At 48.0% G+C, this 21,992-nt stretch overlaps 1 protein-coding gene across 1 annotated transcript in view; it reads left to right on the forward strand.

Moving 5' to 3' along the window:
• The window catches only part of DACH2 (dachshund family transcription factor 2), a 289,898-nt gene that overhangs the window by 167,987 nt on the left and 99,919 nt on the right, over positions 1–21,992 (forward strand). The window contains exon 6 of the mRNA XM_040325046.1: positions 3,011–3,091. Coding sequence (XP_040180980.1) covers positions 3,011–3,091 — 81 coding nt within the window. The remainder of the gene's footprint in view (positions 1–3,010; positions 3,092–21,992) is intronic.

The following is a 21,992-nucleotide window of genomic DNA, read 5'->3' on the forward strand; positions in this document are numbered from 1 at the left end:
CGCCTATAAACAGGAAATTCTCCTCCTGTATGTACGGCACTCGTCCTGTCTCCTCCCTGTCCCCTCCAAGGCAGCCAGCATATACATCTTATTGGCCCCCGGCGCTGGGAGATAGTCGGGGGGCTACAAAAGATATATATGTCCAAATAACCAGGCTGGACATTCAAAAATGAAAAACGGCCTGCTATTGGCCCGTGGGCCGAACTTTGGACATGCCTGCCCTAAGAAATATGACGTGGATAAGTTGTATATGTTGCTCACCCCTGAAGTATGTTTGCATGCATGGGCAAAGTTATTCCTACAAAGTTATCTGCAGACAAATGTGTAGTAATTCAAAGTTAAAGCTCAACCTATGGTTCCTCACACCCCCCCCTCCCTTAAAGAGCCCCATACTGCATTTGTTTCCATTTGCACAAGTGTGCTGTGTTTCTCAATCGCTTCCTAGCACAGAGTATAAAAAATTTAGTTTGCATAAACTTCACGAGAGAAGTTGGGGGTCAGCAGACTTCAACCAGAAGTAACTTCATCTTTGCCCGCATTCTCCACCAATTGCGTGTTTTAACGTCAACTGGAAACGTCAACTGGAAATGTTTGACACTTATTTCTGCCACACCCCTTTTAGGGCTTCTGCCCCGCTTTTAATTGTCCACAAAACCTCTTTTAAAAAAAGGCTTTGACCTCACATGGTTGTTGTCAGCATCACAGTGTGACCTGGAGAAATGTTAGCTCGGTGGTAGTTGCGTTGTTCGGTGAAGTCCATCTCAGATGGAACTGTGTTTAAGGGTCTGGTAGCCCACTTTCATTAAAATGTCAGAAAGCAAAACGAAAGTACGACATAACGTTTCCCAAGCAGGCGGGTCTTCTTCATCAAATATAGACGATGGAAAATGCAGAGCCACCAGACTCTCTGGTCAGGTCTCCCAGACCACTGCAGCTTTTGTTGCGGTAGCATGCTGCGCAGGTCGACTCCTGGCCTCTAGGAAGGGGTTTTCCTGACACCCCAGGCTTTCTCACTCCTCCGAGACTCATGGTTTTCTCTGGTCCCCAGTTGTTTCACTTGGCCAAACTTTCAGTCCACTGACTCGTAATCTCTCCCACATGGACTGCCGTCTCAAGGACATTGCCTTGATGGCTAAACAGGAGCATGCCTCCCTCCTGGCTGGAGCAACTGCTCCAAAGCCAACTCCTACTGCTACTCATCCTGTAACTCTCACTAGACCATCATTATACGGGCTGTGTGCACCTGGGCACACACCCCGCTGGTTGTTCACAAAACCTGGACACTGGGTGGGAGATTTCTTCCTTCTCAAATAACTTTGAAATCTCAAATACGGAGCCCCACTTGGAAATACCAAAATCCAGAGAAATCTGCAAAAGTGTATTATGTCCAGGGCTTTTTTTTCACAGAGAATAGGTGCAGGAACTCCCTCCTTCTGTCACCTCTTGTGTCCACCCCCTACCCACCTCCAAGCACCATTCCTTGGTTCCACCCCCTACCCATCTCTGAGTACAGTTCCTTGGTTTCACCCCCTACCCACCTCCGAGCACTATTCCTTGGTTCCACCCCCTACCCATCTCTGAGTACAGTTCCTTGGTTTCACCCCCTACCCACCTCTGAGCACCATTCATTGGTTTTACCCCCTATCCACCTCTGAGCACCATTCATTGGTTTCATCCCCTGTCCACCTCTGAGCACCATTTCTTTGTTCCACCTCCTACCCACCTCCGAGCACCATTCTTTGGTTCCAGCCCTCCCCACCTCCGAGCACCATTCCTTTTCTTCGCCCCTACCCACCTCCGAACACCATTCCTTGGTTCCAACCCCTTCCCACCTCCGAGCACCATTCCTTGGTTCCAACCCCTACCCACCTCCGAGCACCATTCTTTGGTTCCACCCCCTACCCACCTCCAAGCACCATTCATTGGTTTCACCCCACTACCCACCCTCTACCCACCTCTGAGCACCATTCCTTGGTTCCACCCCCTACCCACCTCCGAGCACCATTCTTTGGTTCCAGCCTTTCACACCTCCGAGCACCATTCCTTTTCTCCACCCCTACCAACCTCCGAACACCATTCCTTGGTTCCACTCCCTACCCATCTCCGAGCACCATTCATTGGTTTCACCCCCTACCCACCTCCAGGCACCATTCATTGGTTTCACCCCCTACCCACCTCTGAGCACCATTCCTTGGTTCCACTCATTACCCATCTCTGAGCACCGTTCCTTGGTTCCAACCCCTACCCACCTCCGAGCACCATTCCTTGGTTCCAACCCCTACCCACCTCCGAGCACCATTCTTTGGTTCCACCCCCTACCCACCTCCAAGCACCATTCATTGGTTTCACCCCACTACCCACCCTCTACCCACCTCTGAGCACCATTCCTTGGTTCCACCCCCTACCCACCTCCGAGCACCATTCTTTGGTTCCAGCCTTTCACACCTCCGAGCACCATTCCTTTTCTCCACCCCTACCAACCTCCGAACACCATTCCTTGGTTCCACTCCCTACCCATCTCCGAGCACCATTCATTGGTTTCACCCCCTACCCACCTCCAGGCACCATTCATTGGTTTCACCCCCTACCCACCTCTGAGCACCATTCCTTGGTTCCACTCATTACCCATCTCTGAGCACCGTTCCTTGGTTCCAACCCCTACCCACCTCCGAGCACCATTCCTTGGTTCCACCCCCAACCCACCTCCAAGCACAATTCATTGGTTTGACCCCCTACCCACCATTCCTTGGTTCCACTCCTTACCCACTTCTGAGCACCACTCCTTGGTTCCACCCTCTACCCACCTCCGAGCACCATTACATACATTCAGATCTAGAGGTGCCGGAACTGCGTTTCTGCTGAAAAAAAGCCCTGCTTATGTCTACTAAATCTTAAATGTTTAAAGCAGATTTTTTTAGGTACTCGTTCCGATAAAAAAAAGTAGTATTTGAAATCTGTGATGATATATTGTTGCTCCTTTTAGTTAGCTATTTTATCTCTCACCCTTTAGCAATGCTGCCCAGCTCCAGGGAAGGGGACCTCAGTGAGCAGGACATGGGAAGCAGTATAAAGAGAATGTCAAAAGAGAAAGGTAACCATTGGAATTTACCTTCTTCTCGTACACGTTGCTATATGATTACTGTGATCTAAATGCTGAGCTATTTAAGACACATTGCGATATCTGTGTACTCAGAGGGGGCGGACTCACCATTCGGGCCCCATAATCTCCTGTAGCCCGGGGGCCCCATAATCTCCTATTGCCCGGGGGCCCCATAATCTCCTATTGCCCGGGGGGCCCATAATCTCCTATTGCCCGGGGGCCCCATAATCTCCTATTGCCCGGGGAGCCCCATAATCTCCTATTGCCCGGGGGCCCCATAATCTCCTATTGCCCGGGGGCCCCATAATCTCCTATTGCCCGGGGGCCCCATAATCTCCTATTGCCCGGGGGCCCCATAATCTCCTATTGCCCGGGGGCCCCATAATCTCCTATTGCCCGGGGGCCCCATAATCTCCTATTGCCTGGGGGCCCCATAATCTCCTATTGCCCGGGGGCCCCATTATCTCCTATTGGCCCGGGGGCCCCATAATCTCCTATTGGCCCGGGGGCCCCATAATCTCCTATTGGCCCGGGGGCCCCATAATCTCCTATTGGCCCGGGGGCCCCATAATCTCCTATTGGCCCGGGGGCCCCATAATCTCCTATTGGCCCGGGGGCCCCATAATCTCCTATTGCCCGGGGGCCCCATAATCTCCTATTGCCCGGGGGTCCCATAATCTCCTATTGCCTTGGGGCCCCGTAATCTCTTATTGCCCGGGGGCCCTATAATCTCCTATTGCCCATATCTATTTTTTTTCTCCCCAAAAATGGAGTTTGAAAATTGATGCGCAAATACCGTGCGAGATAAAAAGTTGCAATGACCGCCATTGTATTCTCTAGGGTCTCTGCTAAAAAAAAAAAAACATACATAATGTTTGGGGGTTCTGTGTAATTTTCTAGCAAAAAAATTATGATATTTACATTGGCGTGGGTGGCGAGGGGTTAATGAGATGGGAAATCTCTGTGTGATAACAAGGGGCTGTATGGAGAAGCGCAGGATCTGCAGCCTCACCAGCGCCCATCAATACAGCCTCACCAGCGCCCATCAAATGCGGCCTCCCCAGCGCCCATCAAATGCGGCCTCCCCAGCGCCCATCAAATGCGGCCTCCCCAGCGCCCATCAAATGCGGCCTCCCCAGCGCCCATCAAATGCGGCCTCCCCAGCGCCCATCAAATGCGGCCTCCCCAGCGCCCATCAAATGCGGCCTCCCCAGCGCCCATCAAATGCGGCCTCCCCAGCGCCCATCAAATGCAGCCTCACCAGCGCCCATCAAATGCAGCCTCACAAGCGCCCATCAAATGTAGCCTCACCAGCGCCCATCTAATGCAGCCTCACCAGCACCCATCAAATGCAGCCTTACCAGCCCCCATCAAATGCAGCCTCACCAGCGCCCATCAAATGCAGCCTCACCAGCGCCCATCTAATGTAGCCTCCCCAGCGCCCATCAAATGCGGCCTCCCCAGCGCCCATCAAATGCGGCCTCCCCAGCGCCCATCAAATGCAGCCTCACCAGCCCCCATCAAATGCAGCCTCACCAGCCCCCATCAAATGCAGCCTCACCAGCGCCCATCAAATGTAGCCTCACCAGCCCCCATCAAATGTAGCCTCACCAGCGCCCATCTAATGCAGCCTCACCAGCACCCATCTAATGCAGCCTCCCCAGCGCCCATCAAATGCAGCCTCACCAGCGCCCATCAAATGCAGCCTCACCAGCGCCCATCAAATGCAGCCTCACCAGCGCCCATCAAATGCAATGTGTTAAGGTGTAGTGGTCCTTTGACTTCCCTCCCCCCCGCCCCCCACGAGTACAGATCGGCGCAGTCCATGTACTGCTCAAGGTTAAGATGCAGTGCTGTTGACGGAGGACATTATTATGCAGCGCACACAGCAGTATCGACTTGCTCTCGGTGAGGCTCGGCGTGCGGTCGGCCTCTGCTGGGTGAACGGCGATCTTTACATGATACAGACGCGTCAGCAGTTTTTTTGGCTGAGATGATGAGCTGCATTCTGTGCGTGTCATTACACCGAAGATCAGATCCAGAGAAAGACGGTTCCCGACTCTTCCTTCAATCTCCGATCTGCGTACAGACACCGAGAAAGTACGCGAGCCAGAGGCTTGGCATGGGTAGCCAGGAAACACGCATTTCCACAAGGGGCTTGTCCCCCTATTTCTGTCCATATCCATTTTCTCTGATCACCTTCGTATAATGGAAGATCTTATCTTACAATGTACCGTATATACTCGAGTATAAGCCGTGCCGAATATAAGCCGAGCATAGGTGTGTGCCCAGGCACACCTTCATCATTCTGTGCAGCACAGATTGCCCTCCTACCGCCCTGGCTCCCCGCTCCTTCCCTCTGCAGCACCCTACGGCTTCCCTCCTCTCCTCTCCTGCTGGGTGTTGCTGCGGAGATGTTTTAGGATGAGTGAGGGAAGGGGCCGGCAAATATGTTTTTATCAGCCCCTTCCCTTTATGAATGAACATGGTGAGTGATCGGTAGTGTGTGTTTGAGCTTTGGGGTGCACACCCTAATGCAATAGGCTGCGCACACCTAGGGTGTAGGTGTATACTGTATATGTATACTGTATGTGTGTGTGTGTATACTGTGTTGCCCCATAATCTATTGCCTGGGGGCCCCATAATCTCCTATTGCCCGGGGGCCCCTTGAGGTGTCAGTCCGCCCCTGCCCATGCCTCACTGTGCCCATGCCTCACTGTGCCCATGCCTCACTGTGCCCATGCCTCACTGTGCCCATGCCTCACTGTGTCCATGACTATACTGACGTTTAACATGGAAGTCTATGGAAGGGGGTCCCGGCTTTGAAAAACCAGTGCTCCCCAGCCGTAGGTCCCCCAGACAAAAAACTTTGCACAATTGTAGAGGAGAAATGGGGCTACATGTGTGCCAAGTTCTGGGTCCAGGGGACCTACGTCCGGCCAGTACCGCGTCCCCAAAATCACCAGATAAATTACCATTTAACATGGGAGTCTATGAAAGGGGTGCCCGGGTTTGAAAAATCGGTGCTCCTCGGCCGTAGGTCTCCCGGACAACAAACTTTTCACGCTTGTACAGGAGAAATGTGTATATATGTGTGCCAAGTTTTGAGTCCAGGGGACCTACGACCGGCTGATACCGGGTCCCCAAAATCACCAGAGAAATTACCATTTAACATGGGAGTCTATGGAAGGGGGTCCAGGCTTTGAAAAATCGGTGCTCCCCGGCCGTAGGTCCCCCGGACAACAAACTAATATATATATATTTTAGTAGAGAATAAAAAATATATATACATTGTAAGCAACAAATGTCAGAAATAGGCTTGGGCATGAAAGGGTTAAAAAGATTGTGTTTGAAAAAAAAAAAAAAAACACTCCATTTATCTGGTGTGACATAAAAAAAAAAGATTGGAAATTATAGCCATTTTATTCTCGAGGGTCTCGGCGTTCTGCGGTAGAAATTAGTAACTCGCCATCACACGTGCGGCCAATACCGAACTCATTACAGGATCGGCACCTGTCCAATCCAGATCCACCCATAAATTATACAATCGCTGAACTATAAAGTTTTCAGAAACTGGGAGAAAATAAAGTGGGTGGAAAGTTGGGCATCACCATTTATTACATGTGACGGGCGCACGCTCCGCACCGCCGGGGCGAACATATGTCTCCACATCTGCTTTCAGTAATATCATCATGATTTAAAAAATGATTTATAGCGCGGCACGTCATAAATCGCTGCGGCATGGCGGTTACTTTGCTGAGAGCGTGTTCAGGAGGCGCGGAGATCGCGAGGGGGGCGGAACCGAGAAAGGTGCCTCAGAATTTAACTCCGCAGAGGACAGAAGAGACGGGATTGGGCGCAGTGTTTTAGCTCCGCCTATCCCCCATTTTCCTATTCTATTTTAATTCGAATTTATTCTATTCACATTTCAGAAGAAGGTTCTATTCTATTTTATTCTAGTATATTGTTTTTTCTAATAATTTATTTTCTATTATATTATTTTCTATTCCATTCTAATCTTTTTTTTTTTTTTTCAATAATTTCATTTTCTATTCTATTCTAATCTATGCTTTTCTGTTGTATTCAAACCTGAAAGGGGGCCCCGTCAGGTAGGCTGTACGGGGGCCCCATTATTTCTATCAGCGGCCCTGATCCCACAGAACAGACCAACCTTCTCCCGAGCTTCATCCATCCTTCTCCCGAGCTTCATCCATCCTTCTCCCGAGCTTCACCCATCCTTCTCCCGAGCTTCACCCATCCTTCTCCCGAGCTTCATCCATCCCTCTCCCGAGCTTCATCCATCCTTTTCCCGAGCTTCATCCATCCCTCTCCCGAGCTTCATCCATCCTTCTCCCGAGCTTCATCCATCCCTCTCTCGAGCTTCATCCATCCTTTTCCCGAGCTTCATCCATCCCTCTCCCGAGCTTCATCCATCCTTCTCCCGAGCTTCATCCATCCTTCTCCCGAGCTTCATCCATCCTTCTCCCGAGCTTCACCCATCCTTCTCCCGAGCTTCATCCATCCCTCTCCCGAGCTTCATCCATCCCTCCCCCAAGCTTCATCCATCCCTCTCCCGAGCTTCATCCATCCCTCTCCCGAGCTTCATCCATCCTTTTCCCGAGCTTCATCCATCCCTCTCCCGAGCTTCATCCATCCTTCTCCCGAGCTTCATCCATCCCTCTCTCGAGCTTCATCCATCCTTTTCCCGAGCTTCATCCATCCCTCTCCCGAGCTTCATCCATCCTTCTCCCGAGCTTCATCCATCCTTCTCCCGAGCTTCATCCACCCTTCTCCCGAGCTTCATCCACCCTTCTCCCGAGCTTCATCCACCCCTCTCCCGAGCTTCATCCACCCCTCTCCCGAGCTTCATCCACCCCTCTCCCGAGCTTCATCCACCCCTCTCCCGAGCTTCATCCACCCCTCTCCCGAGCTTCATCCACCCCTCTCCCGAGCTTCATCCACCCCTCTCCCGAGCTTCATCCATCCTTCTCCCGAGCTTCATCCACCCCTCTCCCGAGCTTCATCCATCCCGAGCTTCATCCATCCTTCTCCCGAGCTTCATCCACCCCTCTCCCGAGCTTCATCCATCCCGAGCTTCATCCATCCTTCTCCCGAGCTTCATCCATCCCTCTGCAGAAACATCCTAAAGGCTTTTCATTTTTGAAAAGCCTGGCGGCGGGCTGCAGGTGCGGAGAACGCCGGCGGATTTGCGCGCTCTGGCTTTCCTACTGCGAAAGATTAAAACATTATCCTTTTTTTTTCGCTCCGATTTTCTCCCGGAGCCGCGCAGATTTCCCCGTTCGCCCTTTGAATTAATCATTGCCAACTAGAATTAAGTTGTTTTAAGGAAAACAAGATAAAACAGGTGCTGAACACCTGAGACGGCAACGGGGAGCCGCGCGGCCCCGGGAAATCTCCCCGCCCCCCTCCGCCCCCGGGGGTATCAATTACGATTTTTGTATTTACTTTTTTCAAACCTCCCCCCCTCCCCCGCCTTCTTACAATTACAGTATTCGAAAAAGGTGGCCAGATGGAGTTTAAAGGGAAAAAAAAAAATGGCGCATTAAGCTTCGTGAATTCTAATTTTTTTACAGTACGGGATGCAAAACTAATTAAAGCGACTTAGGAAGTAATTCCGAGACGACTGCCATCCTTTTATCTAATTGGGTTTTCCGGGGGAAGAAACAGAAGTTTGTTTTTAAAAAAATAAACCGCTAATGACTTTTTCTGAATACCTGGACAGAAAGATGAATGAGGCGGCGAGGAGGGGAATTGTAGTCGGCTTGCAGGCGCTTTGCGATGAAAAAGGCTGTTGGCTGTTTTGGTCTGCAGTCTCATGGCGGAAACGCGGGCACCCCGCTGTGCGCAAGGCATGCCGCGCTCTGAGTGGCGTTGTCAGTTTAGCATCACGTGGGGCCGATCAGACTCGACATTGTGACCCTCCACCACGAGCCATTGAGGAATGGATACCACCTAGACCTCTGGAGGCATGCTGTGGCATCTAGCACCAAGTCGCCAGTTGCAGTTTAATTTGCCTGCCATGCAGGCCGGGGCTATCACTAGGCCAACTAGGCAGCCGCCTAGAGGCACCCGGCCACTGGGGTTCCTACTCTCTTCTCTCTGCAGCAAGCCACTAAGTCTCGGCATCAGCGGGCAGCCGCTGCTCCGTTCGCACATAGTGTCAGAGGGGCAGCGGAGGACTGTGTCTGTGTCCTGACTCTCGAATGAATGGAAGAAAGCAAACATTCATTGATGGGCACTGGTGAGGCTGCATTTGATGGGCGCTGGTGAGGCTGCATTTGATGGGCGCTGGTGAGGCTGCATTTGATGGGCGCTGGTGAGGCTGCATTTGATGGGCGCTGGTGAGGCTGCATTTGATGGGCGCTGGTGAGGCTGCATTTGATGGGCACTGGTGAGTCTGCATTTGATGGGCACTGGTGAGGCTGCATTTGATGGGCGCTGGTGAGGCTGCATTTGATGGGCGCTGGTGAGGCTGCATTTGATGGGCGCTGTTGAGGCTGCATGTGATGGGCGCTGGTGAGGCTGCATTTGATGGGCGCTGTTGAGGCTGCATGTGATGGGCGCTGTTGAGGCTGCAGTCCCCTGGACCCAGAACTTGGCACACATGTAGCCCCACTTTTCCTCTACAAGTGTGCAAAGTTTGTTGTCTGGTGGACCTACGGCCGGGGACCACCGATTTTTCCATAGACTCCCATGTTGAACGTCAGTCTAGTCATGGGCACAGTGAGGCAAAGTGGGGCACGTTGGGGAAAAGTGGGGCACGTTGGGGCAAAGTGGGGCACGTTGGGGCACAGTGAGGCAACGTGGGGCACAGTGAGGCAACGTGGGGCACAGTGAGGCAACGTGGGGCACAGTGAGGCAACGTGGGGCACAGTGAGGCATGCAGATGGACACCCTAGACTTATACTTGAGTCACTACATTTTCCCATTTTTTTTGTGGTAAAATTCAGTGCCTTGGCTTTTTTTCGGGTCGGCTTATACTCAAGTATATACGGTGTGTATATATATATATATATATATATATATATATATTTACACACCTATATACATATAAGAACATTTTCCCAGTTGGATTGAATCTCGGGCCCAGCGGGGGGGGGGGGGGGGTCCTGTCGGCTCACAATCGCCTTATTTGGTATACCAATAGATCTAAAGTTTCTTCAGCAACAAATGTATTCGCAGCTCTCCGCCGCCGCCGCCTTGCCAAACCCAACAAGCTTCCAGAAACTCTCGGCCAATCGCCTTCCTCCCATTACACAATTAAAAAGAATTACAATCACACCAAGACTTCCCTGCCAGGTACAACCCATAACAAGGTAACCTTGTGTTTTCTGTCGCTTTGCCCCCCCCCCCCCCCTTCCCTCCCCCCCTCTTCCCTCCCCCCGCTTTATTTCTGGGTCCCCGGGGGCCACTCTCCTCGCCTTATAAACAGGAAACAAAAAAGGTAGCGGCATCTGGTTGTAATCTTTTTTTTTTTCAAAAGTTCCTGAAGAGAAGTGATTACAAAGTGGCCTCGGCTGATTTCCGATCGGCGCGGGCACAACGCCGCCGCCGTGGCCGGCTTTGAGATAAGGACTTGTGACAAAACCTGCAAAACATTTTTTTTTTAAATAAATAAATAAATAAAATCGCGCAGCGAGATTAACATTTCCTCGATCGCTTGCCAAGAGTTGCGCATTTCAACTTTGCGAGCGTTTTTTTGGCTCGTTTTCAACGCCGAGATAAATAATGATGTTTGCCGAGGAAACGATTATACTAAAAATAATTTGAAAAGACCGGGTACCTTTTTTTTTTGCGTTTTTTTTTTTTTTATAAGAGCGAGAACGTTCGATTCATTGAAAAAAAAAAAGTAAGTGGCATATGGGCGGCGAGGGGCCCTCTTGCATCTCGCAGCCAGTTCTTAAACGGTCGCACTTATTGATGTGGGCAAAGAGCGATCGCGAGGGGTTTTTTTTGCGTTTGAAGCCGGGGATTTATTTTTTTCCTCTGTGACACGGAGCTTTTGATTCGTCCTTTTTTTTATACAAGTTTGACATCTGTTAGGAGTTGATTCGGGAAAACTTTGACACACTTTGTTTGCCGCGACGGTTTGGATGCGGCGGCGCCTGTGAATGGAGGGCCGTGGGGGGGGGCGGGGGGGGGGGAATAATTAGTTAGGAAGAATTTGTTGCTGGACCTGAAAACTTTTCTGTTTAATAACGGTCCAACGCTTCATCTGTGGAGTGCCCCTCCCCCTCCTCTCTCTCCTAGAGAGAGCGATTCATCTCCGGGTGAATATTAATGGGGGTTTCATTTATATGGCCGCCCTCAGGTGTGAGATTCAAGTGCTGACGGATTCCCTTCCCTTATGTTCTCCACAATCATTAGATGTGGTGGCTGCATTCGTTTTCTGGTTTTAGTTTTTTTTTTTTTTTCACCTGGTGATTCAGCCAGTAATTACACTCATAGGGTTTCTCCTCTATCTATGGATTTACTTTATCTCCATCTCCCGTCAATGTTTATAAACAATGTTATTTTGTATCTTTCTGACAGGAGATAGAGAGATATACAGTAATATTGTTTGTATCTCTCTATCACTTGTCTGATCAATGTTTATAAACAATATTACTGTATATCTCTCTATCTCCTGTCAGAAGGATACAAAGTAACATTGTTTATAAACATTGATCAGACAAGTGATAGGGAGATACAAAGTAACATTGTTTCTCTCTATCTGCTTATGAACAATGTTTATAAACAATGTTACTTTGTATCTCTCTATCACTTGTCTGATCAATGTTTATAAAGTAACATTGTTTATAAACATTGTTCATAAGCAGATAGAGAGAAACAATGTTACTTTGTATCTCCCTATCACTTGTCTGATCAATGTTTATAAACAATGTTACTTTGTATCTCTCTATCTCCTGTCAGAAAGATACAAAGTAACATTGTTTATAAACATTGATCTAACAATTGATAGAGAGATAAAAAGTTACATTGTATCTCTCTATCTGCTTATGAACAAGGTTTATAAACAATGTTACTTTGTATCTCTCTATCACTTGCCTGATCAATGTTTATAAACAATGTTACTTTGTATCTCTCTCTCCCCTTATCTGAATAATATTTATAAACAATGTTCCTTTGCATCTCTATCTCCCATCTAAACAATGTTAATTTGTATCTCTCTGACAGGAGATGAGGAGATATAAAGTAACATTGTTTATAAACCTTGTTCATAAGCAGATAAAGAGATACAATCTCCTTATGAACAAGGTTTATAAACAATGTTACTTTGTATACCTATATTTCTGGTACTTTATAAATATTGTTCAGGCCAGAAATAGAGATAGAGAGATACAAAGTAACATTGTTTATAAACATTGATCAGACAGGAGATAGAGATACAAAGTTACATTGCATCTCTATATCTGCTTATGAATAAGGTTTATAAACAATGTTACTTTGTATCTCTCTATCACTTGTCTGATCAATTTTATTTTGTATCCCTTATCTCTATTTCTGGTCTGAACAATATTTGTAAAGTAACAGAAATAGGAGGTATACAAAGTAACATTGTTTATAAACCGTGTTCATAAGGAGATTGTATCTATCTATCTGCTTAAGAAAAAGGTTTATAAACAATGTCTCTATCTCCTGCCTGATCAATGTTTATAAACAATGTTACTTTGTATCTCCCGTCTGATCAATGTTTATAAACAATGTTACTTTGTATTTCCCGTCTGATCAATGTTTATAAACAATGTTACTTTGTATTTCCCGTCTGATCAATGTTTATAAACAATGTTACTTTGTATCTCTCTATCTCCTGTCTGATCAATGTTTATAAACAATGTTACTTTATACCCCCTATCTGATCCCCTATCTCTATTTCTGGTCTGAACAATACTTATAAAGTAACAGAAATAGTGTTATACAAAGTAACATGGTTTTTGAATTGCACATCAGTCGGGTTTTGGTATCGGAATGGAGAACAGATTTCTTGACCTGTAATAGTGAGGAGTGTCGCTCATTTCCTCTGGATGGAAGATGTGCGGTGAGCTGTTGGCTGTGAACTCCTTTGAAGTAATAAAGTATTTATACAATAATCACAATGATTTCTGCCAAGAAACTTCTGTATGAAATGAGATCCGCTGTGTCCGAGGAGAGGAGAGGCGATAAGAATCAATCCTTCCATAAATAAAGGAACGATCATATGAACCCATCCATACTTTAACTGCACTCTGCTCCTTCCTCTATAACTCTCCTCTCCTGAAATACTCTGCTCTGCTGGAGGACTCTGCTCCTTCCTCTATGACTCTCCTCTCCTGAAATACTCTGCTGGAGGACTCTGCTCCTTCCTCTATAACTCTCCTCTCCTGAAATACTCTGCTGGAGGACTCTGCTCCTTCCTCTATAACTCTCCTCTCCTGATATACTCTGCTGGAGGACTCTGCTCCTTCCTCTATAACTCTCCTCTCCTGAGATACTCTGCTGGAGGACTCTGCTCCTTCCTCTATGACTCTCCTCTCCTGAAATACTCTGCTGGAGGACTCTGCTCCTTCCTCTATAACTCTCCTCTCCTGAAATACTCTGCTGGAGGACTCTGCTCCTTCCTCTATAAAACTCTCCTCTCCTGAAATACTCTGCTGGAGGACTCTGTTCCCTCCTCTATAACTCTCCTCTCCTGATATACTCTGCTGGAGGACTCTGCTCCCTCCTCTATAACCCTCCTCTCCTGAAATACTCTGCTGGAGGACTCTGCTCCTTCCTCTGTCTAACTCTCAAGGGAGAGAAACGAGGTGATCCCTGATGCCATACATCCATGTGGTCCAATTGAGGTGAACAGAGTGGCGACCTCAGCCTGGTCTCCAACCAGGCTATGCCACCAACGTGTTTCACCCCGCCCCCAGAGCTTCATCATGGGGAGAACTCTGCTCCTTCCTCTATAACTCTCCTCTCCTGAAATACTCTGCACTGTTGGAGGACTCTGCTCCTTCCTCTATAACTCTCCTCTCCTGAAATACTCTGCACTGTTGGAGGACTCTGCTCCTTCCTCTAAACCTCTCCCGAAATCCTCTGCACTGCTGGAGGACTCTACTCCTTCCTCTGTCTAACTCTCAAGGGAGAGAAAGGAGGTGATCCCTGATGACGCCCATGTTGGGTGGCTGGTCCCTGTTCTCAGCCAATTTGGTGTGTCATGTGACTGGTTGCGGTCATGTGACCTATGGAGGACACTGTTTGTTTATGGACACATCCTTTGGTTTGTTTGTCTGCCTGAGCCACACAATATGTCATCGCTATGCAAGTAGGTACTGGTCATCTGTGTATGTATGCCTATCTTAGCTGCACAGCGTGATCTTGTGATTCTAGTAGGTACTGGTTATTTATTTTATTTTATTTCATTTAAGTATTGCTTATGTACATTAGATCCGTGTTGTCTGTTTACAGCCATATGATGGGTTATGGTGGCTAATCTGTTTGCCTGCACATCCCGGTAGCATAAATTTTTCTGCTTATCTGTTGTTCTTTATTTTGTCTGTTGTTGTCTTTTAAATGCATGTCCATGGGTGTTTCCTCACCTTGAGGGGTGTGGTTTTGTCTAATTGGCCAAATTAGGTCCTGGTGGTATATATTGAATCCTGACACCATAGCCCCTTATCCGCTGAAGAAGTCCTGTACCTTGGGACGATACGCGTGCGGGGGGCTTCCATTTTTGATGTCAGGACAGCCACCTACTTGGTATTTTATCGATATATGCTCATATTCTATGCACTAGGATATAGTGCCTCTTTTGTGAGTACTTTTATTTTAAATACATTTATTGCATTTTGGTTACTATACGGAGAGCACTATGTGTCTGCTTTATACTTTTTCATGCCATTCAACTACATGAGAGTATACCAGATGACCATCCGCCACTGAAAGTCGGTTTGGAGAAAAGGATTGACCGAGGAGGCACCGTTATCATCTTATAATACCCCCTTATTAGAGGGACAGCGCATTTGACCTGCTGCTCACCCACAGGTCCATCTGCTAAGGTGAGCGGTTTGTACTTCTATCTAAGGATACTTGACTGTTTTATAAGGAGTCTTCATCCGATCACCTTATTGAGGTTCCAGAAGTCACCCTTATCCTCTCTTCATTTTGATTAATTATTTGTTTTTTGGACTTTCATCATTTTGTTAGTAGCGCTGCACTGCTTTTTTTACATGTGGTCCTATGGCCATGCCACCAACGTGTTTCGCCCCGCCCCTAGAGCTTCGTCATGGGGAGGACTCTGCTCCTTCCTCTCTAGCTCTCATCTCCTAAAATACTCTGCTTTGCTGGAGGACTCTGCTCCTTCCTCCTATCTAACTCGCAAGGGAGAGAAATTAGGTGATAGCTGATGGCGCACATCCATGTGGTCCTATGGAGGTGAACAGAGTGGCATCCTCAGCCTGGACTCCAACCAGGCTATGCCACCAACGTGTTTCGCCCCGCCCCCAGAGCTTCGTCATGGGGAGGACTCTGCTTCTTCCCCTATAACTCTCCTCTCCTGATATACTCTGCTAAGCTGGAGTACTCTGCTCCTTCCTCTAACTCTCAAGGGAGAGAAAGGAGGTGATCCCTGATGGTGCATATCCATGTGGTCCTATGGCCATGCCACCGTGTTTCGCCCCGCCCCTAGAGCTTCATCATGGGGAGGACTCTGCTCCTTCCTCTATAACTCTCATCTCCTAAAATACTCTGCTTTGCTGGAGGACTCTGCTCCTTCCTCCTAACGCTCAAGAGAGAGAAATTAGGTGATCCCTGATGGCGCACATCCATGTGGTCCTATGGAGGTGAACAGAGTGGCAACCTCAGCCTGGACTCCAACCAGGCTATGCCACGAACGTGTTTCGCCCCGCCCCCAGAGCTTCGTCATGGGGAGGACTCTGCTCCTTCCTCTATAACTCTCCTGAAATACTCTGCTAAGCTGGAGTCAGCGTATTTTCTGAGTTTCCCTTTAGTAGAAGACGCTGATTGTTTCAGTCTGGATGGGGGGGGGGGCGGCGATCCTCCCCCTCACCTGTTTGTCTTGAAAGACTCGGGGACCTTGCGCTTTATTATTTATTGAGAGATAATGCAGCGCCAGCAGTATTATTGTTGTGATTTGCGCTTCGCCTTTTCAAGAAAACCAGATTGCTGTGTGACTGACGGGTCTGTCAGCTGGTGAATGAAGACTGACAGCGTAATATTGAAAGCGCAGCGCTCGCAAAAAAAAAACTGCCGCCTGAAGTTTTTTTCATGACGCTGCATTTTTCCAATAAAAGACTTCAATTTTTTTATTTTATTTTTTTTGTCCTTTCAATGTATCGCTTTTCACCCAGAACAACAATTTTGTTTTAACTCAATAAGCAGAGAAGTGGTGGATCTCGTGTCGGGTTTAACCTGTCAGGTGCCGGGGAAGTTTCCGGAGAGCGCCGGTTCACAAAGTCGCCATTGAAAGTTTCTTTCTCGTATTTAGGAGGCGAAGAGAGAACGCCACATATACTGTAATTATACACCGATCGGCCATAACCTGAGGACCACCCATCTAATATTGAGTAGGTCTCCCTCTTCTGCCATCAAAACAGCCCTGACCTGTCAACTCTACTAGACCTCTGAAGGTGCGCTGTGGTATCTGCCACTAAACCGTCAGTAGCAGATCCTTTAAGTCAGGGGTGGGGAACCTGCGGCCCGCAAAATCATTCCATCCGGCCTGTGCCGCTGAGTGTGTGTTTGCGGAGCTGTCAGAAGGAGCCAATGTTTACCTTGTAGTTCCGGCTCCTTCTGACTAGGGGTGCAATGGATCGTCACCGATCCGTGATCCGAACGGGTCACCCCGTTTGGATCAGCACACCCCGCGATCCGCGGAGCGCTACTGAGCCTCGGCCTAGGAAAGTCCCCGGCTTCGGCCTAGCTCCGGAGCGGTGGCCATCTTGGTACACCCGGCAGCGGCCCTCCTCTCTTTTCACACCCACAGAGGAGGAGGAGCCCGCGCTCGAGGGAAACACACGCCGCTGTCTGAGGTCTGCACTACTGTGGGGGTTACTGTCTGAGGTCTGCACTACTGAGGGGGTTACTGTCGGAGGTCTGCACTACTGGGGGGGGGGGGTTACTGTCTGAGGTCTGCTCTACTGTGGGGGTTACTGTCTGAGGTCTGCACTACTGAGGGGGTTACTGTCGGAGGTCTGCACTACTGGGGGGGGGGGGGTTACTGTCTGAGGTCTGCACTACTGGGGGGGGGGTTACTGTCGGAGGTCTGCACTACTGGGGGGGGGGGTTACTGTCTGAGGTCTGCTCTACTGTGGGGGTTACTGTCTGAGGTCTGCACTACTGTGGGGGTTACTGTCTGAGGTCTGCTCTACTGTGGGGGTTACTGTCTGAGGACTGCACTACTGTGGGGGTTACTGTCTGAGGTCTGCTCTACTGTGGGGGTTACTGTCTGAGGTCTGCACTACTGTGGGGGTTACTAAATAAAGATTATACCAAAAAAATGTTTGACCAAATATAACAGGCTAATTTTTAAGTTGATCATTTTGTACCGCACCCGAATGATGTTACAAAAATCCAAATGGTCCTTGGCAGAAAAAAGGTTCCCCACCCCTGCTTTAAGTCCTGTAAGTTAAGATGTGGGGCCTCCATGGATTGCCTTTATTTTTCCAGGACATCCCACAGGTGCTCGATTTGGTTTGAGATTTGGAGAACTTGGAGGCCGAGTCAACACCTCAAACGTGTTGTGTTCCTCCAAACCATTTTCCAATTCATCAGACCGAGGCGCCCTTCTTCCATTGCGCCATGGTCAAGTTCTGATGTTCACATGCTTATTGTAGAAGCTTTTGGCTGTGGACATGGGTCAGCATGGACACCCTGACTGGTCTGCGGCTACCCAGCCCCATATACAACAAACTGCTATGCTCTGTGTGTTCTATTCTATTGGATCGGACTACACGGGCTTATCGTCCCTCCCCGACCTCCATCAATGAGCCTTCCCTCCCCGACCTCCATCAATGAGCCTTCCCTCCCCACCTCCATCAATGAGCCTTCCCTCCCCACCTCCATCAATGAGCCTTCCCTCCCCCACCTCCATCAATGAGCTTTCCCTCCCCACCTCCATCAATGACCCTTCTCTCCCCACCTACATCAATGAGCCTTCCCTCCCCACCTCTATCAATGAGCCTTCCCTCCCCACCTCCATCAATCAGCCTTCCCTCCCCACCTCCATCAATGAGCCTTCCCTCCCCACCTCTATCAATGAGCCTTCCCTCCCCACCTCCATCAATCAGCCTTCCCTCCCCACCTCCATCAATGAGCTTTCCCTCCCCACCTACATCAATGAGCCTTCCCTCCCCACCTATGTCAATGAGCCTTCCCTCCCCAATTCTATCAATGAGCCTTCTCTCCCCACCTCCATCAATGAGCCTTCCCTCCCCACCTCCATCAATGAGCCTTCCCTCCCCACCTCCATCAATGAGCCTTCTCTCCCCACCTACATCAATGAGCCTTCCCTCCCCACCTCTATCAATGAGCCTTCCCTCCCCACCTCTATCAATGAGCCTTCTCTCCCCACCTCCATCAATGAGCCTTCCCTCCTCACCTCCACCAATGAGACTTCCCTCCCCACCTCTGTCAATGAGCCTTCCCTCCCCACCGACCCGGTCCGAAGCTCCGTGACCGCGGGACCCGATCGCCGCTGGTGTCCCGCGATCGGTCACCGGAGCTGAAGAACGGGGAGAGGTGAGTGTAAACACACCTTCCCCGTTCTTCATTTTGGCAGTGTCAGTGATCGTCTGTTCCCTGATATAGGGAAAGACGATCACTGACATCACACGTCCAGCCCCGCCTCCCTACAGTTAAAAACACATATGAGGTCACACTTAACCCCTACAGCGCCCCCTAGTGGTTAACTCCTAAACTGCAATTGTCATTATCACACTAATCCGTGCATTTTTAGAGCACTTTTCGCTATGAAAATGACAATGGTTCCAAAAATGTGTCCGATGTGTCCGCCATAATGTCGCAGTCACGAAAAAAAAATCGCTGATCGCCGCCATTAGTAGTAAAAAAAAAAAATATTAATAAAATGGCAATAAAACTATCCCCTATTTTGTAAACGCTGTAAATTTTGCGCAAACCAATCGATAAACGCTTTTTTTTACCAAAAATAGGTAGAAGAATACGTTTCGGCCTAAACTGAGGGAAAAAAAAGTGTCCCAGATTCAGATACGAGTTACGACGGCGTATCTTCAGATACGCCGTCGTAACTCTGAGTGTGCGGGGTCGTATCTATGCGCCTGATTCTTAGAATCAGTTACGCATAAATTTCCCTAAGATCCGACCGGCGTAAGTCTCTTACGTCGTCGTATCTTAGTTGCATATTTACGCTGGACGATAGGTGCGCTTCCGTAGATTTACGCATAGAATATGTAAATTAGGTAGATACGCCGATTCAGAAACGAATGTCTGCCCGGCGCATTTTTTTACGTCGTTTACGTTAAGGCTTTTTCCGGCGTAAAGTTACCCCTCACAGAGCAGGGGTAAGTCATGTTAGGTATGGACGTCGGAAACGTACGAACAGCGTCGTATTTTACGTCATTTGCGCAAGTCGTTCGCGAATAGGGCTGTACGCAAGTTACGTTCACGTCGAAAGCATTGACAGTTTGCGGCGTAATTTGGAGCATGCGCACTCGGGAAACGTTCACGGGCGGCGCATGCGCCGTTCGTAAGAAACGTCAATTACATGGGGTCACAAGTAATTTAAATAAAACACGCCCACATCATCCACATTTGAATTGGGCGGGCGTACGCTGACACATTTACACTACGCCGCCGTAACTAAGGGCCCTTTCACACTAGTGGACCGTAAGTCCGCATTTTCATCCGTCCATTTGCGGATGAAAACGGGACATACATGGGTCCCTATGTGATTATGTGTGTCAGCGGATGAACATCTGCTGACACCCATAATTTGTCCGCCTCCGCAAAGATCCGCATTTGCAGACGGAAGAAATCCTATTTTTCTTCCGTCTGCCGGATCGGATGAACACGGACATACGGTCCGTGTTCATCCGATCCCCCATAGGGGAGAGCGGAAGAAACACAGGGCAGTCCCTGCACAGTGTGTGGGGACCGCCCTGTCAGCTGCCAGCTCAGCGGGGATTTTACGGAGGATCCCCGCTGAGCTTTGCGGACACACGGAGCGGATCATTACTGATCCGCTCAGTGTGAAAGGGCCCTAAAGGGCGCAAGTTCTTTCTGAATACGGAACTTGCGCCCTAAGTTACGGCGGCGTAGTGTATCTGAGAAACGCTACGCCAGCCGATAGATACGATAATGTATCTGAATCCGGGCCACTGTTTTTTTATATATTTTTGGGGGATATTTATTATAGCAAAAAGTAAAAAAATTTATTTTTTTTTAAAAATTGTCGCTCTATTTTTGTTTGTAGCGCAAAAAAAAAAAACGCAGCGGTGATCAAATACCACCAAAAGAAATCTCTATTTGTGTGGAAAAAAAAGGACGCCATTTTGTTGGGAGCCACGTCGCACGACCGCGCAATTGTCAGTTAAAGCGACGCAGTGCCGAATCACAAATAGGGGCAAGGTCCTTAACCTGCATAATGGTCCGGGGGCTGAAGTGGTTAACCAATGACAGATTCTCTTGTGGGACCAAAAAAAAAAATGATTCTATATTCAGAAATCAAGTTGTGAGGTTTTCTCTTCATATTTGACCTCCATCTAATCCCTCTTCAAAAAAACAAATCGTTCGGCACTTGGCCCGCGCTCTCTTGTTCACCGGAGACTTTTTTTTTTTTTTTTTTATTGAACGGGATTCACCCGCCGTCGATTGCTCATTCCGCAAATATGCTTTGAACTTAATGAATTATTGAAAGCAATTTGTTTTGCATAATACAGTCATATCATCGCGAATTTGTTTCCTTAATGCATTCGTTACCCAAACAGTCTGGCCTCATAGACTCTCTCTCATTAAAAAAAAAAATAGTTTTATTAATCTTGCTGAGCTGGTTATTTATTTATATCTTCTGGCGCGATGATTACTCACTAATCACATCAAATTACCGCCGACTCGTGGTGATTTCTCAATAAACGGACGGAGTTTATTCCGCTTTGTCTTATTCTCTGTTTTTTCTCTTAAATGCGTTTTTTTTTTTCTTTTTGCTTTTTGCCACTTTTCTTCTGAGTGAACATCTAAGGATCCCTTGTTCTTCTAACGTTGACGTGACGCCGGACTCAATAAAAAGCCCGCGGAGACCCCCGTTGGTGGCGGCGAGAATCACCGGCACAATCACTTTCAGAGTCCTGTGTGATTCTTTTTTTTTTTTTCTCCCCCCCGGATCAAAGCACATAAAAGCAATTTAGATTTTCTTTTTATATATATATATTTTTTTTGCCTCTTCTGTTGTTAACAACGTCTCTGTTGCTCCCTTGTTATCCGGGAACACTTCAGAGGTGTCGTTTAGTTGCTGCTCAAAAGTCAAACCTTAGAAAAAAAAAAAGGAGCACTCCGTTCTATATTTATAAAAAGAAAAGTATTTTTTTATTTTTTTCTGTATTATCATTTGAAATTGGTTCTGCAAAAGAGTACAGACATTAACAAACAGCGACCCGTCATGGATAAAGCAAGGTCAATGTAGAAATCTTTTAATAGGCCCTCCGGCAACTGGAAAGGCATCAGTTTTAGTGGCTTTTTAATCCAAAACACAGATTTATTCCAAGGTAAAATAAGGTGTCTGTGTATGTGTGTATATATATATATATATATATATGTATATATATATATACACACATATTTATTTGATAAATAAATATTAATTAATAATATGTGTATATATATATATATATATATATATATATTCATATATAAA

This window comes from Rana temporaria, chromosome 9 (assembly GCF_905171775.1).
Source record: "Rana temporaria chromosome 9, aRanTem1.1, whole genome shotgun sequence".
NCBI lineage: Eukaryota > Metazoa > Chordata > Amphibia > Anura > Ranidae > Rana > Rana temporaria.